This window comes from Sus scrofa, chromosome 15 (genome assembly GCF_000003025.6).
Source record: "Sus scrofa isolate TJ Tabasco breed Duroc chromosome 15, Sscrofa11.1, whole genome shotgun sequence".
Lineage (NCBI taxonomy): Eukaryota > Metazoa > Chordata > Mammalia > Artiodactyla > Suidae > Sus > Sus scrofa.
This window is the reverse complement of record NC_010457.5, coordinates 85,041,233-85,069,071: the sequence shown is the minus strand read 5'-3', so window position 1 is coordinate 85,069,071 and position 27,839 is coordinate 85,041,233. Positions and strand designations below refer to the sequence as shown.

At 37.3% G+C, this 27,839-nt stretch overlaps 1 protein-coding gene across 8 annotated transcripts in view; it reads left to right on the top strand.

Annotated features, from left to right (window-relative positions):
* ZNF385B (zinc finger protein 385B) overlaps positions 1-27,125 on the top strand; it is a 427,166-nt gene extending 400,041 nt beyond the window's left edge. For 7 of the 8 annotated variants that reach the window (XM_021075640.1, XM_013984310.2, XM_013984309.2 and 4 more), the window contains 4 exons: positions 18,271-18,516; positions 19,324-19,502; positions 20,084-20,185; positions 21,779-23,285. In XM_021075640.1, coding sequence (XP_020931299.1) covers positions 18,271-18,516; positions 19,324-19,502; positions 20,084-20,185; positions 21,779-21,997 — 746 coding nt within the window. In that variant the 3' untranslated portion in view covers positions 21,998-23,285. The other variant, XM_021075638.1, reaches the window with a different exon arrangement.

Genomic DNA, 27,839 nt, shown 5'->3' with positions numbered 1-27,839 from the left:
ATTACCACTGAGCCACTATTGGAACTCCCCCTAGGCGGGGGATTTAAGCTCTTTCTGCCTCGTAGGAGAGCAGTTAGCCAGTCAGACAGAGTGGTTTAGGAGTGGAGGAGAAGAGGATTGTCATCAGAAGGACCAGCATTCCATATAACTTAAGATCTGAAAGACTGCCCTTTTTAAATATCAGAAGCAATGTAAGGACACTTGGAGACAAGAAAAGGTATTTAGGATGTTAGTACGAAAGTGCCTGAAATGATGGCTAGGGATGGAAATGAAGACAGCATGGAGTGATGGGCATAGACACAGACGTTCTTAGCCTATTTTTGTGCCGTATATTCCTTAGGCTGACTAGTGAAGGAATGGCATTTTTAAATCCATAAAATGAAATGTACGGTTTTACAAGGGAAACCAGTTATATTAAAATATAGTTGTCAATTTTTGTTATGATACAATAATATAGCAACAAAGCATTAAATTAGATCTAGCAACAGGTCTAATATGTGCTGTACTTTTGAAGTCATGATAAGCATAAACATTATTTTAATCTTTCTATGACAACTGTAATATCTGATGAAAACACCTGATTTCTATGGGTAACAAGGTTAAATGTACTACTACTAAGACTACTGTAATTTGTTGCCTTCATGTATAATCAAAGGAAATGATGAATTCCAAATAGAGATAAATGAAAATAATTATACTTTTTTTTTTTTAAACCATTCAAGTTCGCAGATCCTGTGAACTCACAGGCTCCTTGGAAGTCCAAAGACCCCACATTACAACTTCCTGTTTAGGGAGAGAGGATTATGGGTCAGTGGGTTCAGGATCTGGCATTTTCACTGTGCCGTGGCTCTAGTTAGGGCTGTCGTGCGGGTTCAGTCCCTGGCTGGGTGAACTTCTACATGCCATGGCTGTGGCCAAAAACAAGCAAACCAAAAAAACACCCACAAACTCCTCTTTAATGGGAGAGGATTATGGATTTTTTTTCTCTGTCCTTCACATACTCTGTTATTTGCATAAAAACATCTTCTAATGACTTGATGAGACTTGTATATCTTGGGGCACTGGCAGGATGGGAGGGAAACTCAGCCATTTGTTTTATATTTTAGTTGGGAGGCTCACAGTCTGCAGCACTATGTCATATCTCTTTCTTGCTCAATTCCCTCATGATCACAGTCATAGGTCCCCATGTTGCAGTATCCCTAAGGGACCTAGCATGATGAGATACCCCGACAAACCTCTTTGGAGGTCCAGGCCTCTTGAATTAATATCACTTTGTAAAGCACACTGTCTGGTCAACAGACTTTCTCCCGCAACCTATAGGTCTTAAATATAAAGCTGGCTTTGACAACTTTGCAGTAAAGCAGCAGATTGAATTTAGGCACAAATGCTAGATTCAAAATGTAACAGTATGATTGCCTTTTAGCAATATATTTTTAAAGGATTGGTAGCTTTCTTATGCCTGGGCAGTCCAGCCCCTGAGTACCCGCACCATTTCCCTAGAGCAGACAGTACCTAGTTAGGGCCATAAAGAGTGAAAGCCCATACCTGTCTCCCTGGAACAGCCTTAGGCAACAAACTTGTTGGCTGGCAGTAATTTTTTATATATATATACTTTCTCTATTAGATAAAGATGTGCTTTTTGGCTGATGAGAGACTCAGTTTCCTCAGTACCTCTCAGGGTGACATTTTCCTTGTCAGTGTTGCCTCTCCCTGCCTGGATTATCAAAGCTAACCCCTAAATTCTGCATCTAGAGAAGAAGGTGGGAGGAGCAGAATTCAAACATTTCCCTTGTACCTTGTAAATGTTTCCTCTGTGACGGGCCATTAGTTTAGAAGAAAAAGAACCTGCTCTTCATTCCACCTAGAAAATTAGTTTTTAATCTTATTCCTGGCTTTTGAATCGCTACTGGACCTACTCCCTGAGGGATTCGATTTGAGTGACATGAGTTACTTATTCTATTTTCCATAATAAAGCTGCCTCGGAAATAACTGTTTCACATCTCTTGGTGACAAATCAGAAAAGGGGACATTTTTCAACCTGAAGAAGTTGAAATATGATTTCTCTATTGTACAAGTCAAATGGCTGGAAAACTATACAAAATAGGAGAAAGCTGTTCATTAGATCTAAGCTCTAGCAAACAAGTCCTCTTTTGTGCTCACTTAGAAGTGACAAGTTCACTAATGTCAGTGCCAGCTCCCTGATACAGAGTGTAAGCTGCCAGCTTTCAACATGGAGATATTTGGAGGTACCACTGTTTTATCTGAGTGTGAGGCTGGCGGCTTCTTCTGTCCAACAAAGTGGCACAAGGGAAAATAGGGCAGTTATCATGAGGTACTCAGACAAGAAAGGCAATGACTGTCATTTCATTGGGCATAGAATCACTGTAGGGGATAGCCCAGTGGCCAGAACCTGATTGACACAGGCTTTCAGATACAAAGGGCAGGGAGTTCTGATGTCAGGACTCTAGCCTGGCAGAAAATTACAGCACAGAGCCTGCTCCAAACTTAGGAAATTATTCACCTGACTTTTATTTATCCTAAGATAAATAAGGATTTTTTTTTGTTTTTTAAAGGTAAGGGCATACAGATTCTAATGCAGTACAGAGTCACTTTCATTTACAGATAATTTTTTTCTGCTCCCAGGATTAGTCTAAAGGCCAAGATATGACAATTAGACATAAACATAGTTCATTAGGAATTAAGAATTAGCAAGCTTCAACATTGATCAACCATGCTTGAAGAGACAGGCTTTCTAGAAGTCAGCCAGAGGTGTGGTAACATGGCATTGGATAGAAAGGGCCCACCAGCATCAAATTGGCACAGTATGTAGTATTTTAGTGCTCTGAGAATTTAAAAAACTGGCTTTAATTTTCCTTGGCTTCTTAGTGTTTCTAGGCTTGTCACCCAGATCCTCTGTTTTGTTTTCTGCATTTGCAAGATGGCATAAACCATATGGAGAATTATTTCTATTTCCAAAGTGGTCTAGCAATTCACCCTCACTGGGGCATTTAGATACAATGAGAAGTCCTGTGGCTATCAAAGCAAGTGAGCTTATATATATGTATAACTGGGTCACTTTGCTGTATGGCAGAAATTGATAGAACATTGTAAATCAACTATAATAAATTTTTTTTAAATCAAGTGAGCTATTGGGTGGGGGGATGCACTGAGGGTTTGAGATGGAAATGCTATAAAATTTGGTCATGATGATCATTGTACAACTATAAACGTAATAAAATTCATTGAGTAATTTAAAAAAGTAAAAAAAAAACCAAACTTTAAAAAAAAAATCAAGTGAGCTAACCAGCAGCTGTTATGAGATAAGCCAGCCTATACTCTTCTATGCTGGGTAACCCATGGGGATACTTGGAGTTAGACCAAGTCTAAATGAGGCATCTTGGTTGCAGGAGGCCTAAATGGGTGACTAAAGGACTCCCAGTATATTAGGTCAGACTTGGGCCACCTGGTGAAAGTTATGTGTCTTGGGGATGAGGGGTGTCATCACTAAGATACAGAGCCTGCATAATGACACCTACAGGAAGGACATCTGTTATCCAAAAGGGTGGGGAAATTTAAATGATGCCACAGGACAGTACTTGGAATTTCTTAAAGAACATTGTTGAATTAATATATCAACTGTGTAATTATTTATAATGCAAATGAGTACAGGACAATGTAATTTGTTACTAACTGCTTGCGACATTGGCCAGGTGGGTTGTTGGCCTACAAATCCCTAATGAGTCTCCAGACATAAAACCCATAGTTCCTTGAGAAACCTTGCCAGAGAACAGGACATCAGTTAGGTTTCATAGAAGACTGGCTCTACTTTTATGATACATGTGTTTTCACATATACTTTAGATTCTCTGACAGAGGTGCATGCTTATTATTTATATGTAAGTTTGTATAGGATTCCTAATAATGGATAATGAAATTCATAGATTTGCTCATTCTATCAAACATCAAAATAGTGGACGTGGCACAAAGGAATGTGTTCTGACTCTGTCCTCATAACTTCAAGAAGAAGTCATTCTTGGTTAGCATATTTTCCCAATATTTACCTTTTTTTTTTTTTTTAGTTGTACAATGATCATCACAATCCAATTTTATATGCTAACCTGGTATAATTAAAGAATGCAAGGCTACACAGAATTCTGAAATTTTGAAAAGAACAAAAGCCAAAGAAGGACTGAAATTCAATTTGTCAATGATAAATTTCAACATTTTGCTTCAAAGATATAAAAGATACTCTTTCCTGAATCTGTACAAATATTCATTTTGGGATATTACAGCAATACACATTTTTAACTTTAACAAAGTATTTAATTGTATAATACCACTTCAAGATGCTGCAAGTGTTCCTTTAACAAAATTAATCCTAAAAACAAGTTTTAAATTGTAATGGCTTACATGATTATCAAATTATAATGTGTTCTTAAGTAGTAATATAATGTAAGAAAAAATTTCAAAAAGTATTAAAAAAAAAAAGTCATTCTTGGAGTTGCTGTCGTGGCGCAGTGGTTAATGAATCCGACTATGAACCGTGGGGTTGTGGGTTCAATCCCTGGCCTCACTCAGTGGGTTAACGATCTGGCGTTGCCGTGAGCTGTGGTGTGGGTCGCAGACGCGGCTCGGATCCCACGTTGCTGTGGCTCTGGTGTAGGCCAGTGGCTGCAGCTCTGATTCGACTCCTAGCCTGGGAACTCCGTATGCCGAGGGAGCGGCCCTAGAAAAGACAAAAAAAAAAAAAAAAAAAACAGTCATTCTTAAGAGAATTGTTTCCTCCTAAAATGACATTAAATATTGATTGTATATTATATATATAAGTATTTTACATAACAAATGATGTATTTTACATAAACAACAGCTGAAATGTATTTATTCTATCTATATTTATTTCACTAGCTATGATTCATCTATTAACTGAATTTTTCTAGTATTTTTACTTATGAGGCTTGAAAGTACTAGAATGAATTGAACTTAATTTATTTCAACAAATGTACTACCCAGCTATAGTTTTCTGTACACTGGGCCCAAAGATGAATTAAGACATTGTTGTAGGACTCAAAATCTCTCTCTCCTGGAATAAATTTAAGTGTGAAAAACATATATAGTTAATGTAAGATCATTGCATTATATAAAATTGTATAAAATATAGTTATATTTTATAATAATACATATAATTATAAAATATAAAGATTATATAAAATATAATTATATGAAGAGGATTATGAAAATATAGAGAAGGGAAGGAGGAGGAAAGACTCAGAGAGTAAACAAGAAGTAAAAAGATCTACAAAGAATTTTATGAAGAGTTCCCTAGTAGCTCAGCAGTTAAGAACCCAGCATATTGTCTCTGCTATGGCACAGGCTTGATCCCTGGCCTGGGAACTTCCGCATGCAGCAGGCATGGCCAAAAAAAAAGGGGGGGGGGAGTTTTATGATAATCCACAGAGAATAAATAAGGGTCTGAAATGAGGCAGTGCCACATGGTTGCTGCTGGATGAAAAGGTGAATAAGGCTAATAGAAAAGATGTTTGGAAGATAGTATCAATAAACTTTGGTCATTCATTAAATATAGAGATAAAAGAGGGAAGAATTCAAGAGTCTTTGCTGACAGTTCTAATATACAACTGCAGTATCATTAACTGATAGAGACTGCTTGGAAGGATCCCTGTGTGGAGCACCTCATCCATTCAGTATCAGGCATGTTTAGTTCAAAATACCCATGAAATAGATGTCTCACAGACTAGTAGGGAAAGGGGGTGTCTTGAACTTGTGGATTTAGGGATCTCTGTCAATTTAGTGGAGGAAATCATTGGAGTGAATTAGTTCACAGAATGTCCAAGAAGAGGACAAGAAGTGTCCTTGAGGAATGTCAGCACTTAGGGGCAGGCAGGAGATTAGGAGCTAGTGAACAGGACCTGGATTGAGCTGTTACAGAGGCCGAAGGAGAACCAAGCAAGGGAACAGTTGTGGACATCAAGAGGGAAAAGCATCTCAAGAAGGACCTTGTGCCCCATGCAAGAGAAAACTGAAAAGACATCATTGGCTTTTGCAGGAGGGTAAGGATGAGCAGGAAGAGAGGAAGTGGAAAGAGCCACTCCACAGACAAGTTCAGCACCAAAGAGAAGATGAGTGGAACAAGCTCCAGGAGTGAACCAAGTCAGGGAAGTTTGAACGTGGAAGTTTCAGCATTTTGTAAACAGAAAGAAAGAACCCAGTAGAAACAAAGTAGTCAGAGCTATAGCAAAGGAAGAAGAAATTTAAAAGATAGAGAGTCCAGGTAGAAGCATACAGCTTTTCCTCAGATATGTAAACAAAATAGGTGCAAAGAGAAGAAACCATAACATCAGTGGTAAATTCATCCAGCTTCCCCATTTCTCTCAGAAATAGAAGACCAGACATTTGCTCGTGAGAGATTTGCAGCATTAACAGGGTACTTAAGTAAAAGAGTAAAACTTCCCTGGGGAAGCTGACTGACCGTGTGTATTTCCCTTATAGGATCGCTTTTTTCCCATTTGTCTGACTTTGACCTCTTCTCCAGGTATATAACTTTTGCACTATATATGATTCTAATTTAAGCAAATCTAATCTAAAAATTTACAGAATTTTAAAATCAGTGTATGTGGTTATTGCGTTACCAACAGAGCTCTTCTTTCAAAACCAAATCTTTTAAATAGTGCATTCAAATTATGCTAAAGCTTCCAAGATCTTTTCTGCACATCACCTTCCAAGAAAACATCTAATAAATAAAAAGAGGCAAACTGACTGTTAAATCTGATCATTGTCTGCTATGTAGGTCTTTTCTTTCCTACTCTTTTAACGGGTACAGTCCTGTTATACTACAAATGAATCCTCCTTTCTTTGTGCATCCACCGACATAGTGATGATGCCCTAGCATCTGTACATCTCTTATTATATTTCATTTTGCAAAGAATTTCAAGGTACCAAACTGGCTTATTCATCTTGCAGCTTGTGTGCTGCTGCTTTTCCCACCCCCCTGCAAATCCATTAACTATCTTAATGGAACTCTACCTTAAACTTCAAAATATCGGTCAATAGTTGGTGGTTTCTATCACCTGTACTGTGTCAAAGTGTAGATAAGGAGAGGACAAGCAAGGCAAAGGCTTAAGAAGTCTTTTGCAGCATGCCAAGTGACATACATACACACAAGATTGCAGTGTTCTGCCTAGTGCAGAGCCCCATGGGCTTCTTAGCTTTGTTCCTCACAAGACCACATGAGGGAAGTAGGTACCCAGACTGACACTCATTAATATCTCATTATTAAGAAAGTAGGAAGATTGAGCAGAAGAGAATTATTTCAGAGTTCTTTATCAAAGTGAGCTAATTTGCTTTAATAAGTGTTAAGCAGTAATATGGGCATTGCTCTGGGTTTGTTTTTCTTTTTTTGAAATAATAATGAGATGTTGGACAAGATGCTTGTGAAAATACAGGAAAGAATATGACCAGAAGCCCTTCCACTGCATGCTCTGTTGCCTAATCCTTGTAGTGCAATATTAAATATAAAAAGGAAAACTCAATTGTAAAAAATAACAAGCAGTATCCTTCAATGACATCAGAAAACACAAGGTACAATTCTATTGAAATTGTAGCCTTGGTTTTCTTAGCATGTTTCTAAAGCTTTGGGACTCCTTTGCTATTCAGAAAACCTTGTCTTGGGAAGATATTCATAGGTGTCAATGAGCAAGGCTCATGGCTTTTTGAAGATACTCTTGACAAATGATGAGTGACTGCATAATAAGCAAAGAACTTGTTGCATTTTCATTGAAAGCAAAATATACATATTAAAACGCTTCAAATTTTGTCTTTTAAAACCACAATGATAAAATAGTATGCAAATGAATGAATAATATTTCTCCTAAAAACTTTAAAAATTCAAATCATCGCTTAAGGGCCTAGAGTATGAGCTGGGATTGTCCAGTCGTCATGATTTGCTTGTAAAGACTGCTCCACAATTTTTTTCCAGTCCTCAGTGACAGAAGAGATGGGCTTAGATATCCACAGCCCCTTGACAGAACCCATGACCTTTATCTCATTAGCATTAACTGTGAGTCATTTGAGCTTAGGCCCCAGAACTATTAACTCTTCACTATGTCTTCCACCTGAATCCCTTGCCTCACCTTTACAATCTTGATGTTTTTAGAGGCTGTTTTTATAAAATGGAGTATTTTGCACATGTTCAGATTCAGGCACCAATCACTTAAGTCAAGATGGAAGTTTGTCACTCAGAGATGGGACTAGGAATGGCCAAATTTTCCTGGCCGAGAGACCAAGAGGTTTGGTTACCATCCTAAATATTATACCACCTACTATTCATCAAATGTTCACACTGAAACCCCGGTAGTAATCCTTGATTCCTCTCTTTCTCTGTTCATGTAATCAGTCAATAAATCTGATTTTATTCTACCCACAAATATATCCTGAAAGTACTGATCAATTCTTTACTACCACTCTGGTCCAAGCAACCATCAACTTCCTTGTGGACAGCTACAGTAGCCTAACTGATCTCCCCGTGTTTATCCTTTCACAGGCTTTTCTCTACCTGGCAGCCAAAAATCATCTTATAAAAACATGCCTCAGATCACTTTTCTCTCCTGCTCAGAAACCACACTGAGATTACATCCAAATTTCTTTCCTGCTCTGCCAGACTGTATGTGATCTGGCCACTGGTCAGCTCCTTCACCTCAGCCTGCATTCACTTCCTTCTCATTCACCTTGATCTTGCTTGTTTCACTTTGAGTATTTTGTACTTGCTATTTTTTTCCTCCTGAAATGGTCTTTTTCCCAGAATTGCTGTTATTTCATCCAAGTGTCTGTCAAATATTACCTCTTCAGACAGCTTGAACTGACTCTTTTAACATGCCCTGCTTTACTTTTCTTGGCACATTTAATACCATGAGACTGTGTGTGTGTGTGTGTGTGTGTGTATATACACATATGTACATATATATACACACATATATATAAAATAAAAACATGTATGTATGTGTATATATACACATGTACTTTTCTGCCTTCCCCACTAGATAATTAATTTCATTGAGTCAAACATTTGGTCTTTTCACCCCTGACTTTAGTGCCTAGAATAGTGTGTACATCACAGGTAATCAATAATTATTAAATTTGTTGGATAGATAGATGGATATTTCCTTAGAGTACATTCTTAGATAGGACTTACTTGGTGAAATGGTATGAATCTCACATGTGTTTCAAAATGGTTATGCTGCTTTACACTTGCATCAACCAGATGCTGCATCTTATCTTCCCCTCTCCTATAATTTTTAAATCTTTGTCAGGTCTCAGTGGTGGAATATGATATCCATTAGTAGTTGTAATTTGTACAACTTGATAAATCAAGACACATTATCAAAAGTAAAAATGCAAAGAAACTTTTATTTCACATAGAGAATCAAAGACCTTCTTTGAGGTGTCCATTAACCCTGCTGAGAAATTAGCCAACAAGTGGAAACTCAAAGAAGAAAACACCTATGCAAATTTTTGCTTGAAATACACTTTTTAAAGGCTATTGTCTTTTGCTTTCCTAGGTTACATGCAAAATTGCAGCCTTAAAGAAACTGAATAAAAACTGACTTATTTGTCTCGTTCTCAGTAAGTTTTGCCTATAATGTGCTATGCGTTGAATGGCATCATTTAACTAAGATATACAAAGATATTACCGTCCATTCACCTTTATTCAGCAATGTCAGGCCTTCAAGAAAGTATTACTGAGATTGAGCATTCTTAGTCTATACTCCCTTAAAACAGAAGAGCAATAAGAAGCTCTGGCTCTGGATTCAAAAGGCTGTAGTTGAATCCATGCTCTACCATGTAGTAATTGAATGAGTTCGAGAAGTTACTTAATCTTTCTAAGCCTTGGTTGTTTTTTTCTTTTTGAACAATTATAGTTATAATACAACATTTAAAGAAAGAAAAGCATACCACTACCTGGAAGATGATTTGTAATATATGTATCAGACAAAGGACTCCTGTTTAGACTGTATAAAAAATTTCTATAAATTGATAAGAAAAAAGCTGAGAATCCACTTTTTTAAAAAATTAAGCAAAAAATTTGACCATTCACTTCATGAAATAAGTATACAATTAGCCTGTAAAATATGCGAAGTTGTTCCATATCATTAGTCATTATGGAAAGAGAGATTAAAACCACAAGAGGGTGCCACCACTCATCCATCAGAATGGCTAAATCAAAAAGACTAACAATCCTGATACTATGTGTTAGAAAGTATGTGGAACAATCAGAATTCTCATATGTTGCTGGTAGGAATACAAATCAATACTACCATTTTGGAAAACTCTTCAGAATCTACCAAAGAGATATAGATATAAATGAGTATTTATGTCTACCAAACATGTATATTTATAGTAGCATTACTTAAAACAGCCAAAAAATTGGAAACATTTCAAATGTTCATCAGCGGTAAAATAGAAAAATTGAGGCATAGCCATACAATGAATACTATCCAGCCATTAGGAAAAATACAAACTTCTCTATGCAATGAAATGGATGAATCCCATAGACATAATGTTGAGTGAAAGAAGATAGACACAAAAGTATATATATTGGGTGATTCTATTTATAGGAAGTTCAAAAATAGGCAAAACTGATCCAAGTGATAGAGATGAGAATGGTGGTTATCTTTGGGGGACAGGAGGTATCAACTGAGGGGATTCAAGGGAGCCTTCTAGGGTGGTGGGAACATTCTATATATCTTACATGTCGATATCTTATATCTTCTATATATCTTACATTGTATGTTTATACAAATGCATACATTTGTATAAATTCATTAAACTTTTTGTACCTCATAGTATATCTCAATACTAAAGAAATAAAATGATACAGATAGTAACAATATCTACCTCATTAGAGTATATGAAAAATAAACAAGAAAATGAATATAAGTTCTTACAATACTAATTAGTCTATAGTGAGTATTCAATTAGTGTTAGCTATTAATTTGTAATTATTATTGCTGCTTTTACTATCACTCTTAGATATAACTGCCTGGAGCAGCCAATTTTTTGTCCTACATAAAAGCAAACATCTTGAAATAAGGACTGAACCTCTGAATTAGCTCCAATCTACTAAGCAATACTCATGGTGTATAAAAGAAAAGCTTATTATTATAATAAGGTTTACTTCGTTTTTAGTGTAAAAAAGTTAACTCCCAAAAATGCATTTAGTTTAAGAGTTTTGTTCCTTTTTAGTATGATTTTTTTTAAATTACTTTGAAACACAAATCATCACTAATCTTCTAAAAAATATTCAGCCCCCTTAGTAGAAAAAGAACTACAAATCAGATTGACAATGAGATAGTGTATTACATCTGTCAGATTGGCAAGAACAATGGATGATTAGACTGGTAAAGGTACAGGGAAGCCAGCAATCTCTTACAAAGCTCCAAGAGTGTTAATTTGTATAACCATCTGGAGGACAGAAATTTGGCAGTTGTGCATCACATGCTCAAAAATATTAAAAAAAAATTAAATTAAATTAAAAAAAAAAAAGGAGTTCCCGTCGTGGCGCAGTGGTTAACGAATCCGACTAGGAACCGTGAGGTTGCGGGTTCGATCCCTGCCCTTGCTCAGTGGGTTAACGATCTGGCGTTGTCGTGAGCTGTGGTGTAGGTTGCAGACGCGGCTCAGATCCCGCGTTGCTGTGGCTCTGGCATAGGCTGGCAGCTACAGCTCCGATTAGACCCCTAGCCTGGGAAACTCCATATGCCGCGGGAGCGGCCCAAGAAATGGCAAAAAGACAAAAAAAAAAAAAAAAAGTTCACACTCTTTGTCCCAGCAGTTCCTCCTCAAAGTTTAGGTCCTGAGGAAACTGTCAGACAAGTATACAGAGATGTCTGTACACAGTGCTGTTTATATAAATGATTTATTGAATATATGATTCAGTGGAGTACAATTATGATTGCCTATACACTCTGTTGAATCTTCCTTTCTCACTCCTCAAAGACATTGTCAGATCTCAGAAAGTCTGGTCTTATTTGAAACTTTAGGCTCTCATCCAATTGAACACCCCTTTCCTCCTGGCTCAGGAAGGTATTACGTGCTCTTTCTTTCTTCCCCCATCATATCATTTTTGACTCTTTGATTCTTGCTCTTTCCAAGTTAGGGATAGGAGAAGTAATTGGGGATGAGGGGGGCAAATGTTTTTGTACTTAAGGACAATCATTGACACTTTCTGAATGGTAGGTGTCCAGATACTTCTCAAGGACTATGTGTAAGGTTTTCATGTGGTTCTCCCAATCCTTCCTCAATCCTCACCACCAGAGGTCCACTCCCCAGATTCTTGCTGCCAGGATCCTGGTGAGCAGCCTTCTTGTGTTCATACCAGTAACATGGCTCAAGCCTGGCCACCTTTCAGGAGGTCCCATTGACCCCCCCCAAAAAAAAACCCATTTAGGGGCGTTCCCATTGTGGCTCAGCAGAAACGGAATCGACCAGTATCCATGAAGATGTGGGTTGGATCCCTAGCATCGCTGTGAGTTGTGGTATAGGTTGCAGATGTGGCTCAGATCCCATGTTGCTGTGACTGTGCCTTAGGCCAGAAGCTGCAGTTCTGATTAGGCCACCAGCCTAGGGACTTCCATATGCTGCAGGTGCAGTCCTAAAAAAAAAAAAAAAAAAAAAAAAAAAATCAGCCATACCAAACTTAGATGGCAGGTTCTTGACCCTTCCCAACCCCACTCTCTCCAGCCTTCCTTTCCTCTACCTCACTTGATCTGAGGGGCAATCACTAAGGCCTGAGGCTGTCTGACTGGGGAATGAAATACCAATGCCCCTTCTTATATACCCTTCTAGCTTTACTCATTTGACTGATTCAGAAGATGCCAACCAGGCCAGAAACTTGCAAGGCCAGTGAGTCCTCCAGTCCTTACATAGTCCAAGAAGGAGGGTGATAGGGTGTCGGTAGCAGGATAAGGTCTGCTACCTCTTATACGCTACTGGTATGTGTCTGAGGTTCTTTGGGGACTTTCTCTTAGATGCTGAGATACTTGATATCAATTACTTTCAGTCTGAGGTTGTGAGCTTCATTCTGAGGCACTAGAAGTCCCACTCAGTATCTTTTTAATGTTAGTAAAAGTGCAAACTGAAATAACCTAAATATTTGTTGAATAAATTATAGTAGCTCCATATAAGTAAATATCATTTGGTATTATAAATCATGATCCAGTTTATTAACATAGAAATATATTCTTGAATTATTGCTAAGTGACACATGTTAGTTACAGAATATTTTATTTGTCTATTCATATATACTATCATGTGTAAAATAGTGTGGAATAATAGATATCAAAACATAATTATTCCAGGTCAAGGATCAATTAGCAGACTACTAGTACCTGCAGACTAAATCTAGCCTATTGCCTATTTTTGTAAATAAAGTTTATTGAATCACATGTGCAGGTGGCTGCTTTCCTGCCATGATAACAAAGTTTAACACAAATTTGAAAGAGACTGTATGGCCTACAAAGGCAACTATATGTACCATCTGGTGCTTTACAGAAAAAAGTTTGCTGGCTTTTATTTTAGATGATAAAATCACAATGATTTTAATTTTTTAAAATGTTTGTCTGACTTAATTTCTACATCAAGCATAAATTTATTGTATAAAATATGCGTCTGTTATTAAATCATTGAAACCTGATTAGAAAAAACTTCTTATATGTAACATTAAAGAGTAAATTCATAAGTGGAATCAAAATTCAATTATAGCTTCCAAAGTTCTACTTCAAAATAAGATCTGTGTTGTTGTTAGAATATTATTTTAATTGTTTTTAAAATTGAAACCTATAAATGGACATGACTCTTCTAGTTGCCAACAGAATTGGTTTCTGAAAGCTTCTTTCAGACTTCTGGCATGTTCTTTTCATCTTCTGTGTTAGCATATTAGTCTTTTGAGGGTGTATCTAGTAAAATTGCTAAGCTGGAAGAATAGGTAGGTTAATTTGAGTAAAATGTTTGGAGTAAAAAATAAAGGTGACACATAAATATTGAAGATTGATTTCCTTCACATGGTTTATCAGCTGGATATGAAAACAACTCCAAAAAGAGAGGTTTTCAAAATGTTTAGAGCTTTAGAAATAAGTGGGTCAAAGCGGGACCTCCCAAGAAGGCTTCTTTAAAGAATTAATTCACTTGGATGCATAAATTATGGATATTTGTTACAAAGGGCAATTCGGGTGTAGCTTAGCAAATTTTGTTTCAAAATCCTGTAGGATAAAACCTTAAAAAGGTGTTTGAGTAATCAGGAAATAATTAAGACCATCAGAAGACCTGCTAATTAACATTAGGTGAGGGAATACTTGAAAATGGAATTCATATTAACCAGAAGTTCCAGATGACATGCATCTTTATTAAAAGAAACAGAGGTAAACAGTACATTAATTAAACTTTCAAATACACAAAATAAGAAGGCTTTAAAAATGCCAGTAAGGAAAGAGAAATCATATAAGGGATCTTGATAAAAATACTAAGTAATTAAAATGAGAAATAATAAAGTTAGCTTTTGATGCTTATAAGTTTACCCATTCAGAAAGAATGCCACAATTTTAATAAATGATCGTATCAGGGACTTTCCTGATTTTAGGATGTGTCTTATTGACGAGCTGGTATCAATCCAATGGCAGATTTCCCTGAATATGATGGAGCTGTTTACACACTTCCAAACTCAAAATATGTCCCAAATATTCTCAAAGATTAAGACTTCGGCCTATCAATGGCATAAAAACCAAAACATAATTTATCTAAATGTTAAATCATGAAAATGTTAAACACTCCATACCTCTTAATATATTTTAAAAGGAAAACAGCTACCCTTAGTATCTACTTTAATAGTTTTAAGGTATCCTCTGCCTTCTGACTCAGTCCATCTTTATAATAATATCTCCGATTACACCTGTTTGTTATCCTCTGTGCTCTCCTACCAGGTATTTGCCAGCAGACCCCACGATTTCTAACACCTAAGCATTTCCTCACATTTCCACTTTTAACCATTCACTTTCCACTCCTTTTCGCTCCATTGTATACTTGCCTAAATCTGATCTTCAAAACCCAGACAAAATGCTCCTTCCTTTATGAAACATGTCTCTTTCTTCCCAACCAGAAGTAATTACTTCCCACTCCATGCTCTCAGGCCTCTTGCCAGTTTCTGTCATAAATTAGAGACCTCTGAATTACTATCTCCTTTCTGCTACCAAGCTGTTACTTCCTTAAAGTCTGCACCTACTTTATTTACTAGTCTCTTCAGTGTCTAGCACATTGTCAGTGATTAGCCTATGATTAACACGCGTTTGTTAATGAATAAATGACCTCTTTTGAAAAGGAGATATAAAAAAGCAATATGCTCGCTTTTTTTAAAGAAATAGGGACATAGAGAAATTTTGTCCATCTTCTCAATGTAACCTGAATGAGATGATTGTTTAAGGGAAAAGTGCTTTTTGTTTTCTCTTTAGGGCCTCACTTGTGGCATATGGAAGCTCCCAGGCTAGGGGTCAAATTGGAGCTGCAGCTACTGGCCTACATACACCACAGCCACGGCAATGCAGGATTTGAGCCAGATATGCGACCTATACCACAGCTCATGGCAATGCCAGATCCCCAGCCCACAGAGCAAGGCCAGAGATCGAACCCCCATCCTCATGGATACTAGTCGGGATTTGTTTCTGCTGCACCACAGCAGGAATTCCCCAAATGCACTTTAAAACTAGACTATAATTGTAAAACAAAGCAACAATTTTTTCACATCTCCAGGTGACTATTGCTGACTTTTACAATATTAATGCCATATGAAGTCCTCCCTTTTGTGCAGGAAGATTAATACCTTACATGGTGATTGGTTAGAGGAAATATCATGCCTATTTAGGCTACCTACTAATCTGTGAGACATGATTTAATATTGATGAGACTCGGTTTCCACAACTTTAAGGTAGGAATAATCATTGTCAGCCTTACCTTTTTCACGAATTTGTTGTAAAAGAAAAAAGATAATGTAAATGATAACACTTTGTAAATTATAAAGGTCTATATAAAAGTAAGAGTATGTGAGGGAGATCAACATAAGTGACATTAATCATAGTAATACGAACAAAAGAATGAGTGAGCAAATGATTAAAACAGGTTAGACTCTTTGGTCAAATTTATATAAAGTATCTTATGAAATGCTTGAAGCAAGGAAGGATTTTGCTATGCAATAACTTAAGCTCCCGTCACAGGAAACTGAGTAATTCCATAGGGGCAAATGTTAAGATTACTGAATTATATCACTGTTTTGTGAGTTCTATAAAATTGTAAATTCAATCTGAGAGATGCTTCTAGATAAGAGAGTTCCAGGCCTGAAATAATCTTCAATCTAATTTACTTACTATAACCATTTAGGAAGAATGATTTTATTTCCGTCTCTCATACTATTGAGGTCAGTTTAGTAAAAGTCTAAGATCTTTTATTTCATACTGCATGGCATCCTGAAGTTTTAATAAACTGCTGAAAAAGAGTAAAGATTGTGGAAACCAAGGATAAAAAGGAGTCTGAGTATTCATTTATTCCAAACACCACCCAGACCTGGAATTCATCTATAGAATCCCTGCTGTCTAGTTCTGACCTGGATGGATCCAACTCAGAAGTAGGGTTGGAAATCAACTGCTGAATCCTAAATCAATTAAGTTGAAATATGGTCTCCCATCATTTTTGATGTGTGTGAAAGCATTGGTTGCTCTATATGCAAAAGAGACACAGTGCCCATTACTGTCCCCCTAGCCCTTCCTCCCCTCTTGGTCATCCAGGCCCATGGTCCATGGTCCATGATTCCAAATTGGCTAGGGCGATTAACAAATAAATTTTCAGTTTTAATTCCCTTTCTGTCTTAATGAGAGTTTATCACCATATCTATAGACATTTTCTAAGAGCACAGGCCCTGCTAGGACTAAACTTGTGATGGATTTTGCAGTTGTCTTAGAAGTTCCAGCTTCTTTCCCAAAGGAGTCACTGAACAGAGCCTGTCTTGAATAGCAAATGAACCCCAAAGTGTTAGATTCTATTAAAGTCACTCTGACCCCTCTTATAGCCTGCACATGGGCCTTGAGGATTATAAGCACTTAGTAGCTACATGATCAAAATGCCAAGATGTCTGTAAATGATTTGGCTAATCCTCATATTGTGCTTATGCTCCGTGTCATTATTTAAAACCTAGGATTCAGACTGGCAGTAATTAATAAATATAATGAATGGAATCTTTGTCTTATATTTTGGATAAAATGCATTGTCATTCAAAGAGCAGCAAAAACTAAACTAATCATAACCAAAATTAACCATGTTTCTTCCCTCCACTCTGCCCTACAGCCCAAGCTTAAAATTTTAATTGGTATAAGAATGAATTTCAATTTTAAATTCATGTCATAATTAAAACACAAGTAGTCAGGAGTTCCGATTATGGTTCAGCAGTTAACGAACCCGACTAGTATCCGTGTGGACGAGGGTTTGATCTCTGGCCTCAGTCGGTGGGTTAGGGATCTGGCGTTGCTATGAGCTGTGGTGTAGGCTGGCAGCTACAGTTCTGATTCGACCCCTAGCCTGGGAACCTCCATATGCCATGGGTGCGGCCCTGAAAAAAAAAAAAAAAAAAAAGCAAGTAGTCAGGAAGTGGTGCAGTGGTGCAGTGGTTAGCGGTTAAAGATCCAGCATTGTCTCTACTGTGACTTGGGTCACTGCTGAGGTGCAGGTTTGAGCCCCAGTCTGCTGCAATGGGTTAAGGATCCAGCTTTGCTGCAGCTATGCTATAGTTCACAGGTGCAGCCTTGATGATTCAGTACCTGGCCTAGGAACTTCTGTATGCTGTAGGTGTGGCCAAAAAAAAAAGAGTAATCATCAAATGCAACTTATTTCATGTTACCATCGTATCATTTAATCAGGTTGGAAGGTAGCTGTTTCCCTATATCTTAAGGGATCATAATTTACAACTCAGAGATATTAGATGGAAAGTTATCTGCTGCAAGTAGGAGAACAAAGTCATTTTTCATAAGTCATCATGATCTTGGGGTGACCTGATATGGAAACTGATGCCATGAAGTTCTTTTTCAGTCAAGCTTAATGAACTAAACACTATGCTGGTGTAAAAACTATATATAGAAATCAAATTTCTATTTTTAATTCCTTTATGTCAGTTAATCTGTGTCTATATAGTATATGAAGCCTTAACATGCTCTCTCTGTGTCACTCTTAGAAGAGAAAGGAAAGTTAAAAGTCAACAGTTCCAGTCAGGCGTCAAGCTCTGAAGGTGGCTCATTTCTCCTCAAACCTGGCACAACACCCCTGGCACCTGGAGCAGCCACTTCTCCCTCCAAGAGCACAAATGGAGCTCCTAGTACCATTTCTGAATCAGAAGAAGAAAAAGCCAAAAAATTACTTTATTGTTCACTATGCAAAGTGGCTGTGAACTCCCTGTCACAGCTGGAGGCACACAACACAGGTTAGCAGCTATCATTTGAATTTAAATAATGTTTATAACAAGACCCAACATTTCCCATCACAATACCTTATCTTTTGTTGTTCAAATATTAGGTTTATTTGGTCTTCTCTACTTTTTTATTCAAAGGAGTGATTTTAAGAAAAGTATGATAGCACGACTTTGAAATAGCAAGGCAAAAGCAAGATTGGAGATAAAATTTGTTCTGCCTTTATTTTCTCAAAAGCATTGAATGCTTCCCAAAACTCACTATGATGAAGTGACAGAAATAAAGACAAATACCTATGCACAGTGTTCACTGCAACACACTTCTAAGAGAAAAAAAAAATGAATGGAAACAACCTAAAAGTCCCTCAGTAGGAAAATGCTGAGTAAATTATAGTAACCCAATATGGTACAATCTATTGCTCAGCCTTCAAAATGTAGTTATAAGAATATATGTTTATGATTTGATTTGTGAAATTTTCAGGATACTTAAATAACATGATCCCAATTTTGAAAATATGTGTTTTTTAAGTATACCCAAAAAAAAGTACCTGAAAAAAAATGCACTAAAATGACAACAGTAGTTATCCCTGGGAGGTAAAAAATAGAGGTAATCTTTATATTCTTATACTTGTCTAGGTTTCCATATTTTCTTTATTATATCCTCATGGTTTCTCATTTTTTACAATGAAAATTTGTAACTCTATAATCAGCATTAAAACGGTCATTTTTTTTAAAAAGCCTCTGGAAATTTAGCCTGAAGATAAGCTTCTCAAGAGCGTCATATAGTTCTTATTAGCTATTCAATATATGTTTCTGTCTTAGGATCTAAACACAAGACCATGGTCGAAGCTCGCAACGGGGCTGGTCCAATTAAGTCCTACCCTAGACCTGGATCAAGATTAAAGATGCAGAATGGCAGTAAGGGCTCAGGACTACAGAACAAGACATTTCATTGTGAAATCTGTGATGTTCACGTTAATTCAGAAATTCAACTCAAACAGGTAATGCATCCTAGAATTAGCAGTCACTGTTGCTTGGGGTCTCCCCTTGACTATCTCCTAATCTATATATGATGGTTCTCACAGTGCTCACAGTTAAATTTACTAACTTTATAGGAGGTCTAAGGTACACAGCATACAAATGCTACATGGAAGAAAAAGTTGGTACCAAATATTTGTGCACCTGCTATTACTGTATGTCAGATTGCAGGCTTGGTGTTAGAGACAGACGACCACAGAGGTCGCCTGGAGCTTATAGCTGAGCAGGAGCTTCTAAGACAGTAAATGTCCAGCTTGTCTTCTAAGGACCCAAAATCTGCTTAGGGAGACAGACTCATCATCAGTCATGGTTGGTAATACCAGGCAAAGTCAGATAAGTGCTGTAAAGAAAGGAAAGGGAGAGCAAGGCGGTATGACAAAGTGGGGAGCAAGTCTTAAAAAGTGTGATGATCTTGCCCACACCACCATGGAACCATGGACCTAGAACTGGGAGTAGAGGAAGCAGCTACCTGTGTCTAGGAAATAAGTTTTACATGGCATAAAATCACAAGTAGACTCAGCTAATGCATCAAACTTTTTTCCAGCACATTTCTAGCCGAAGGCATAAGGATCGAGTTGCAGGGAAACCATTGAAGCCGAAATACAGCCCTTACAACAAACTCCAGCGGAGCCCGAGCATTTTAGCAGTAAGTTCACCTCGCCACTCACCTGTTTTATAGGGCAGCCTTGCTGACTGGGGCAGGGGTTGTGGGGAGGGAGGACCTAGGGACTAATTGGTCCTGAAAGGGTTTTGAATTTAAAGTCCTGATAGAGAGAAGTTTTAAAACTCAGTCCCTGCTGGAGGACACCTTGAAGAAAGCTTCCTTAGAAAAGAGAAATTGAGTTTCTTTAAGGGCCAATACTGTCGTCTTCACCAGAACCTTTTCAAGAGATTACCTTCTTCAGCACGTAAAGAAAAGTAAAGGCAGAGTTTCCATTGTGGCTCAGCAGGTTAAGAACCCAACTAGTATCCATGAGGATGCGGGTTCGATCCCACATTTCTGTGGTGGTGTCCAGCCTCAGGTATCACTGCTGGCAGCTGCAGCTCTGATTGGACCCCTAACCTGGGAACTTCCATATGCTGCAGGTATGGCCCTGAAAAGAAAAAAAAAAAAAGTAAAGGTTCAGGAACAAGGGCAGTGATGCCTGAGGCATTCTGGAATGTATTAAACCTTGGGAAAGAAATTGCTTTCCTAAGACAAAATCCATCTATTTAATATTCTCCTCCTTTCTGGGGTGTTCCATTCCCTCTCCAGAAAGTCCAGTGGGTCTGTGTATTGCTTTCTTTTTCCCTGTCTTGCAAGCATGTTAATAGTTAGCCTGTCTTACCTGCTCTCGATATGTGCTATTTTTACTTTCTTTGCAAAAATATCGATGGGCTTCAGCAATAGATGTCATATAAATACCCAGATGGATGGATTTCTTCATCTCCCTGGAACTCAGCCCAGTGTGATATTCTGCGGCTGAAAGCTGAGCTTGGCCAGCTGGAGGTGATACTGACATTACCTCCAGCTTTTCCAAATCTCCATTGGATGCTGCAAGCAGGTGCTCCATGCATTAAGCAAATCCAGCTCACAAAGCTCCTCCTGATTGCAAAAGAGAGGCATTAAGGATTGATTTCTTACTTCACAGGAAGATTCCACTTTGGGATTCTTTTTAAGTAGAGAAAGTTTCTAGCCCATTTACAGTCATTTCCAATGACAGAAATTTGACTTAGCTGCAGTTTTTCAAGGGATACTTTTTAAGTGGCCAGAGAGAGAAGTATAAGTGGACTTTGTTTTCATGATGCTTCTTGGGTCCTTAATGTCCCAAACTCCAGGTACCTAAAACAGGGCAGCTTTGTTAGGATGTGAAGTGAAGGGTAATGGGGTTTAAGACAAGTCAGAATTTTGAATTGAGCTCCATAATCTAAGCAGGAAACCTTCTGGGTATGTTTGTTTTTTCCTTGTGAGCAGCAGCAAAAAATAGCTTCGGTATCTATTCAGAGAGGCTTTCCTCTGTCCTAGTGCCCAAGAGCCAGGACCACCAGAAAAGAGATGAAATGAAAACAAATCAAAGTAAAGCTATGCCAAGAGGCTTTGAAACCAGCTTTGTGAAAATAATCATTTCTTGACTTCTAAGAGTAGAGATGTTTAAATTTTGACTTCTGAACGTTAGTGTTTTACTGATGAAACTGTATCTGCACTTCTATTATTCAAAACAATCTCCCCACCCCACTCCTGGTTTTCTCCCTCTATTAGGCAAAACTTGCATTCCAGAAAGATATGATGAAGCCTTTGGCCCCGGCCTTCCTGTCCTCGCCCCTGGCGGCAGCCGCGGCGGTGTCCTCTGCGCTGTCCTTGCCACCTCGGCCATCGGCCTCGCTCTTCCAGGCCCCAGCCATACCTCCGGCTCTGCTGAGGCCAGGCCACGGTCCCATCCGCGCCACTCCCGCCTCCATCCTCTTCGCTCCCTACTAGTGTCCGCAAGTCCCCAGTCGGTTGAGGCCAGTAGGAAAGTAGAGCAGGAAAGCCAAAAGGATCCAGCAATCTGAGCATTTTGTGTTGCTGTGCCCCACCCAGCTGCCAAACGCAGCTTACCACCTGAGCCCCAACGCCAAAGAGTAAGTCACCAGATTCAAGAGTGCGTTTAGGGGCCACCCCTGTCATTTCAGGATCTGAGCAGCACAAGCTTTATCTCCCTCTTCCCTCCCGCTTCCCTACCCCATCCAATTTGTGTATCTGAGGTATTTGGTTTCTTGCAAATGTATTGGTCAGAAAAATACATATATATACATAGACATATATATCATTCTCTGACTATTTTTCCATGGGTGTGATCTGGCTCAGAAACAATATGGAATATTTTCCTGACAGACTTGAAAACTAGGGTCTTCCTCACACGTCTGTAAATAATCCTGGAATCCAACTGGGCACATTCTAGTGTGGAACAAAATTAGATGAACACAAGTGCATACTTGTGGATACCATCTTACCAACGGATCACAGCATTTTCTCTTTGGTGTACTCTTGTTGACAGGGATTGTGTACTGTTTAGACCCAAGTACTGTTGTATCCTGTGTAGTACTAGATCTGTATCTCTTGTCTGAATTAAACGTTTTTAGTTGCTGTGTAAATGTTAGGAAGCAAAGTAGCTTTGAATTTTCTCTTTAAGAGAACAAAAGATAAAGTAATGTATTTTCTTTATTTTACATTTTATTTGGTGATATTTAAACAAAATAGAAAGCCATATAGCATAGCTCTAATTACTACCTGTCTGCTATTTTTGTTTAACTTATTTTGTAGCTTCCTCACCAGTTTTAGTTGCAAAGCAAATGTATACAAACAGAAAAAGAGCTTCCTGAATTGCACTTTTTTTTTTTGCACCTCTTGCGCATTCTGCAAGAAGACAATGAACCATGTATTTCTACGTAATGATCTTCTTCATTTTTAACCTGTTTTCATTTGTAATGATGCTACATAATTTTGTGGCTCCCTAATGCAATAATGTACAGAAGATAAAAAAATTTATAATTGAACAGTTTGTCTTTCTGTTCACTGAAGATGTTGCAGGTCATGCTTTCATGCCCCCCTTTCTAAGCTGATATCAACAAGACTAGAATGTTGTGATATCAGGGGCAAGAGGTATCATAAGACAGCAAAATAGAGTGCACTCTTTTAGAGCATCTATATCTGCAATCTGTAAATGGTAAAATGTCTGTGTATTTTTTTAAATGTACCTTTTCAATAAAAGTATAAAAAATAAAAATCTGTTTGTATTTTCACAGTTATTTTCTCTTGAGACACCTCCAATTTGAAATCGTCTGATGAAGGATTTTCAGTAGGTGCAAAGATTGCTTCTTACATATTTAGCATTTTCAGTTCTTATTTGCAGCATATTTATTTGTCATGTTTATTCATTATTGTTCACAGCATCTGCATGAAGCGAGACTTGACTGCTGTTTTCCCTCTGAATCTCTAAGAAGTTGGGCCAAAGTTGTGAGTGTGGCCCAAAATCGCAATAGCAGCCTGCCAAAAATTTGTGACACACTTTTTTAACATTCTGTGAGTCTTCTAAATCCCTAGTTCATCTTTTATTTCTGTCCAAGGCAAGAATCTCTTTTTAGAGAATTTGATTCCATTCCTCCCCTTTGACCTTCTCTAAGCAGCAACACTTCTTTTCTTCCATTTCATTCTGTTTTTAAGTATAAAGGCAATACATCATTGTTTTTTTCTGGTTATCTGCTTAAGGAACTACTTCAATACATCATGGCTTAAAATGAAAACATTTTGTCGTATCACAATTTCAGAGGTCAGGAATTCCAGCAAAGGCTGTTCTGTTCCCTGAGTTACTATTACGAGGTCCCTAGGTGGTGTTTGGCTGGTGGGCAGACTGATCTAGATGCCAAAGATGGCCTTGCACATATATCTGCCTGGATGGAGGGATTGAAAGACCAGACCCTACTGGAACAGCCTACCAGAGGGCTTTGGGTCGTCAGTGGTCTCAGGTAGTTACATGGTAACTCAGGACTCCCAAAGGGAACATTTTAAGAGGTTCTGGGTAGAAGTCAAAAGGTTTCCTATAAAGTTGGGTAGAAACCCCCAAGCACACCACTTGTGCTGCATTCCATTGGTCAAGCAAGTCACTGAGGCCAATCCGGATTCAAAAGAAAAGAGATTATTCACTTTTCAATGTGAAGAAATGCAAAGAATTGTGGCCATCTTTAATCTACCACTTTGTTACAGAATTTTACAGGCAGTGGTAACAAAGCTATTATAGATTCCCTTTTCTCCCATCTTACAAACTATGCCAGTATTTTAAGTTGAGAATTGGGATGGGAATAGGACCTAAATTCCCATTTCTAAAAATTTAAGGCCATTGGATGGTTGCGCAGTTCTGATATATATAGCAAAAGACTTCCTCAATCAAAGAGTTAATCCAACTGCTAGAAAAGTGTTGACCTTAATATTCTGGGCTTCTAATCAGATTAGTTTTAGAGTCTATTAAGATTCCACTTTGACATTCAGAATTTGAGAATTTTTTTAAAAAATGTGACTCGTTTTAACTCTAACCACCACTAGTTGCATTAAACCTTGGTCGGACCTTCAGACATGCTCTGAAGGAATTATGCTTCAGTCTAATGCTTTGGAGAAGCTTTTTTTTTAGACATCATTAGCAATTATTATTCATTTATCTTGTATCATTCTGTAACTCATTAAATCTTACTACAATCCTTAAAAATTTTTAAATGTCAACGTTTAAAGTGACCTAGGTATTTATCAATTATTATAGAGTTTAAGTTTTTTTAAAAACCACCTCAGGGAGGAAGTACAAAAGAATAGTAATTTACTAAAATGCATGTCTCCAAAAGAAGCCATGAATGGCTTCAAGCAATGATTTATAAAACACTATTAAACAGATATATCTTATCATCTACCCTGATTGTGAAGTGACTCAGGGGGCTAATCCTGAGGGAGATATATAGATAGATAGATATTTGAACTAAAACACCTTACTGTGCCATTTCTAGTGGGAGAACACTACCATTCTACCCCTCCACTTATTCAGAAAATTTTTTTAAAAGTGCTGCTTCCTGTGACATGGTCCAGCTCTGGTGTCTGTAGAATCTGAAAACTGGTCTCACATATGATTGCTGGATAAAATATGAAATGCATAGTTAAATTCTGATTTTAGACAAATAATGAACAGTTTTTAGTATAATATTTTAATAATTTTTATTATGATGTTGCACATAGATTAGCATGTTCCATAAAGAAGCATGCTATATCTGGGACTTTATGTATACCAAAAGAATATTTGTTGTCTATCTGATATTCAAATTTAAGTGGACAACTTGTATTTTTATTTGCTACATCTGGTGACCTTTGTCTCAGGAGCATTCCTCTTCTTTTTAAGTTCCATAATTCTTCAGAGGAGAAGTGATTCCATGGGTATTAAAAGCTAAATAACGAGTTTTTTAAAGGCATATTGTAAAATGCACTCACAAATAGAGAAAAGAACTTGCAATGAGTAAAGGTCAATGCTGTATTGACATTGGATGAGACCAGGATAGGGATATGTAGCTGCAGGTGCCTCTAACTTAAAACTGCTCTGATAACAAGATTTAAGTATTGTAAAGGCAAAAAAAAAAAAAAAAAAAATCTCATTTGTATTATACCAAACATATCACCCCTGATTTGTTTGTTCTCTGCCCTAAAAGAATTATTATTTTCTAGAGCAGAAATGACTGTGGTTGTGTAGAATTTTTCTCCCAGTAAGGGCTTCAAGGACATTACTCTAAGTTAATGTAGCTGAGAAAGAGAACCAAGGGATTCCCACTGGAAAAAAACAAAGGAGAAAGAGCTGGTAGAAGGAGCATCAGGTGACAATCCTGTTGTGCTAGTCCCCTTGGGGGAGTCCAGAGAGACTCACTGAGGAGAATGAGTGGAGATGTTTTGAGACATGTGTGCCCACTGCCTGGGGTGCCATTGTAGAAAGGAACCACGCGAGAGGGGAGAGATGCCAGAAAATATTGACTCGATAAAGTCAGCATCAAGATGCATACCCTTGATACACACAAGTATCTTCAGGTAGCAGGCAGAAGGATGTCATTTCACTTCTCTGGGCCTGCTGTGTGTATTCTGGCCTCTTTTATAGTTCTGCTTCCATCAAATCTTCGTTTTGTTAATAAGATGGCGCTCAAATTAATATCAGAGGTGACATGGCTTCTTCGGGAATTTACCAGTTTCTGATACCTAGGTGGGTTGAGGAGAAGCTGTGAATTGCAAGAGAAAAGTCCACAGGGGATGCTTATCTTTGCCTCCTTCCTTCAAGTAATTAGCTCCACCAGAGAATTCATCAGGGTCGTGATGCCATTTCTCCACAGCGATGGATGGTGGGTACAAAGAAAATATCTTTATGTCACATTATTCATTTTAAAGAAGTCATTTATCTACAGATGATGGGACAAGCTTGTCATTAAGCACCTGTGTTTCATTTTTATTATAGTGGAAAAGTAAAATTAGGATAGAGGAGCATTAAATAAGAATATCTTGCATTCAAAAGACCTGAATCCACACTCTGGTCAATGTCATATACTTGTTAGCTATATGATTTTATGTCAGAAAATAATCTTAGGTAGTTTTCCCAGCACCTCAGTTTTCCACATATATAATAAATATAACGGAACCCATTTCACAGGGTGGTTCTGAGAAACAAAATTACACATGTAAAAATGTTTCTGTAGATTACATTTTGCTACACAAATATTCCTAATAAGTGGATATATGAAATTAATTTTTCTCATTTTAAATTTCTAAAGTTTAAGATCTTCTCACATTAGCCAAATTTGAGTCTTAGCGTTAACCTAGACTCGGTGGAAAGTGTATCTCGAATAAAGAAGAAACAGCAGATTCATTCATTATAAGCTGATGTTTCTATTCACAAGTGTATAGTAATGCGAATAGAAGTAATACTAAGATAATAGTCATAGTAACATAAAGTGTTTTCATATCATAGAGTTGTTTGAATTTTATCAGTTTTGTATTCCATATAACAAAAACAGAATTTTGAGTTGTAGAATATCAAAAACTTTGTTGTAAAAAAAAATTACTACAGTTACAAAAAACAAACTTATTTCTGATGTAAAAAATTAAAAGATAAAAATCATTTAAAATTTTAAACAAAAATAAAAATTAAAAGACACTATAAAGACAATTTAAACATACAAGACAAACTAAGAAAAATATTTATAATCCATACGATATATGCAACATCATACCTTTATTATACAGAGAAGTCATACAATGAGATGGGGTAACTCTTTCAGGAAAGAAAGACAAAAAATGCAATGGTAAAACAGAAAAGACAAAATATATACAAATGCTTAGTAAATGTGAAAAAATGTTTGTTATTGCTAAAATAATACAAATGAAATCAACATCCTTTGATCTACCATGCTGACGAATCATAAATTTTCTAAACCTTGTATCGGTAGGAGGGGAAATAGACACATTCATGCATTGTTGGTAGTAATAAAAATTACTTTGACTTTCCTGGAATTATACATATCATTATGGCAATTATGCATAACTTTTGGCCCAGAAATTCCATGTCCAGGATTTTATCCAAAGGCATTAACCCTGTAAATTTAAAAAAATTTTGTTTTTAGTGTCCACAGTATTTATTAATTGTTTAATTATCAAGAGAAACTATTCCTTAGCTCAGATAATTTCATAGTTCAGGAACACAGGTAAGTGACAAACTTCAATGGAACTCAACCCAAAGATATTATTTATATTCCAAAATCATTTTGCACTCTGA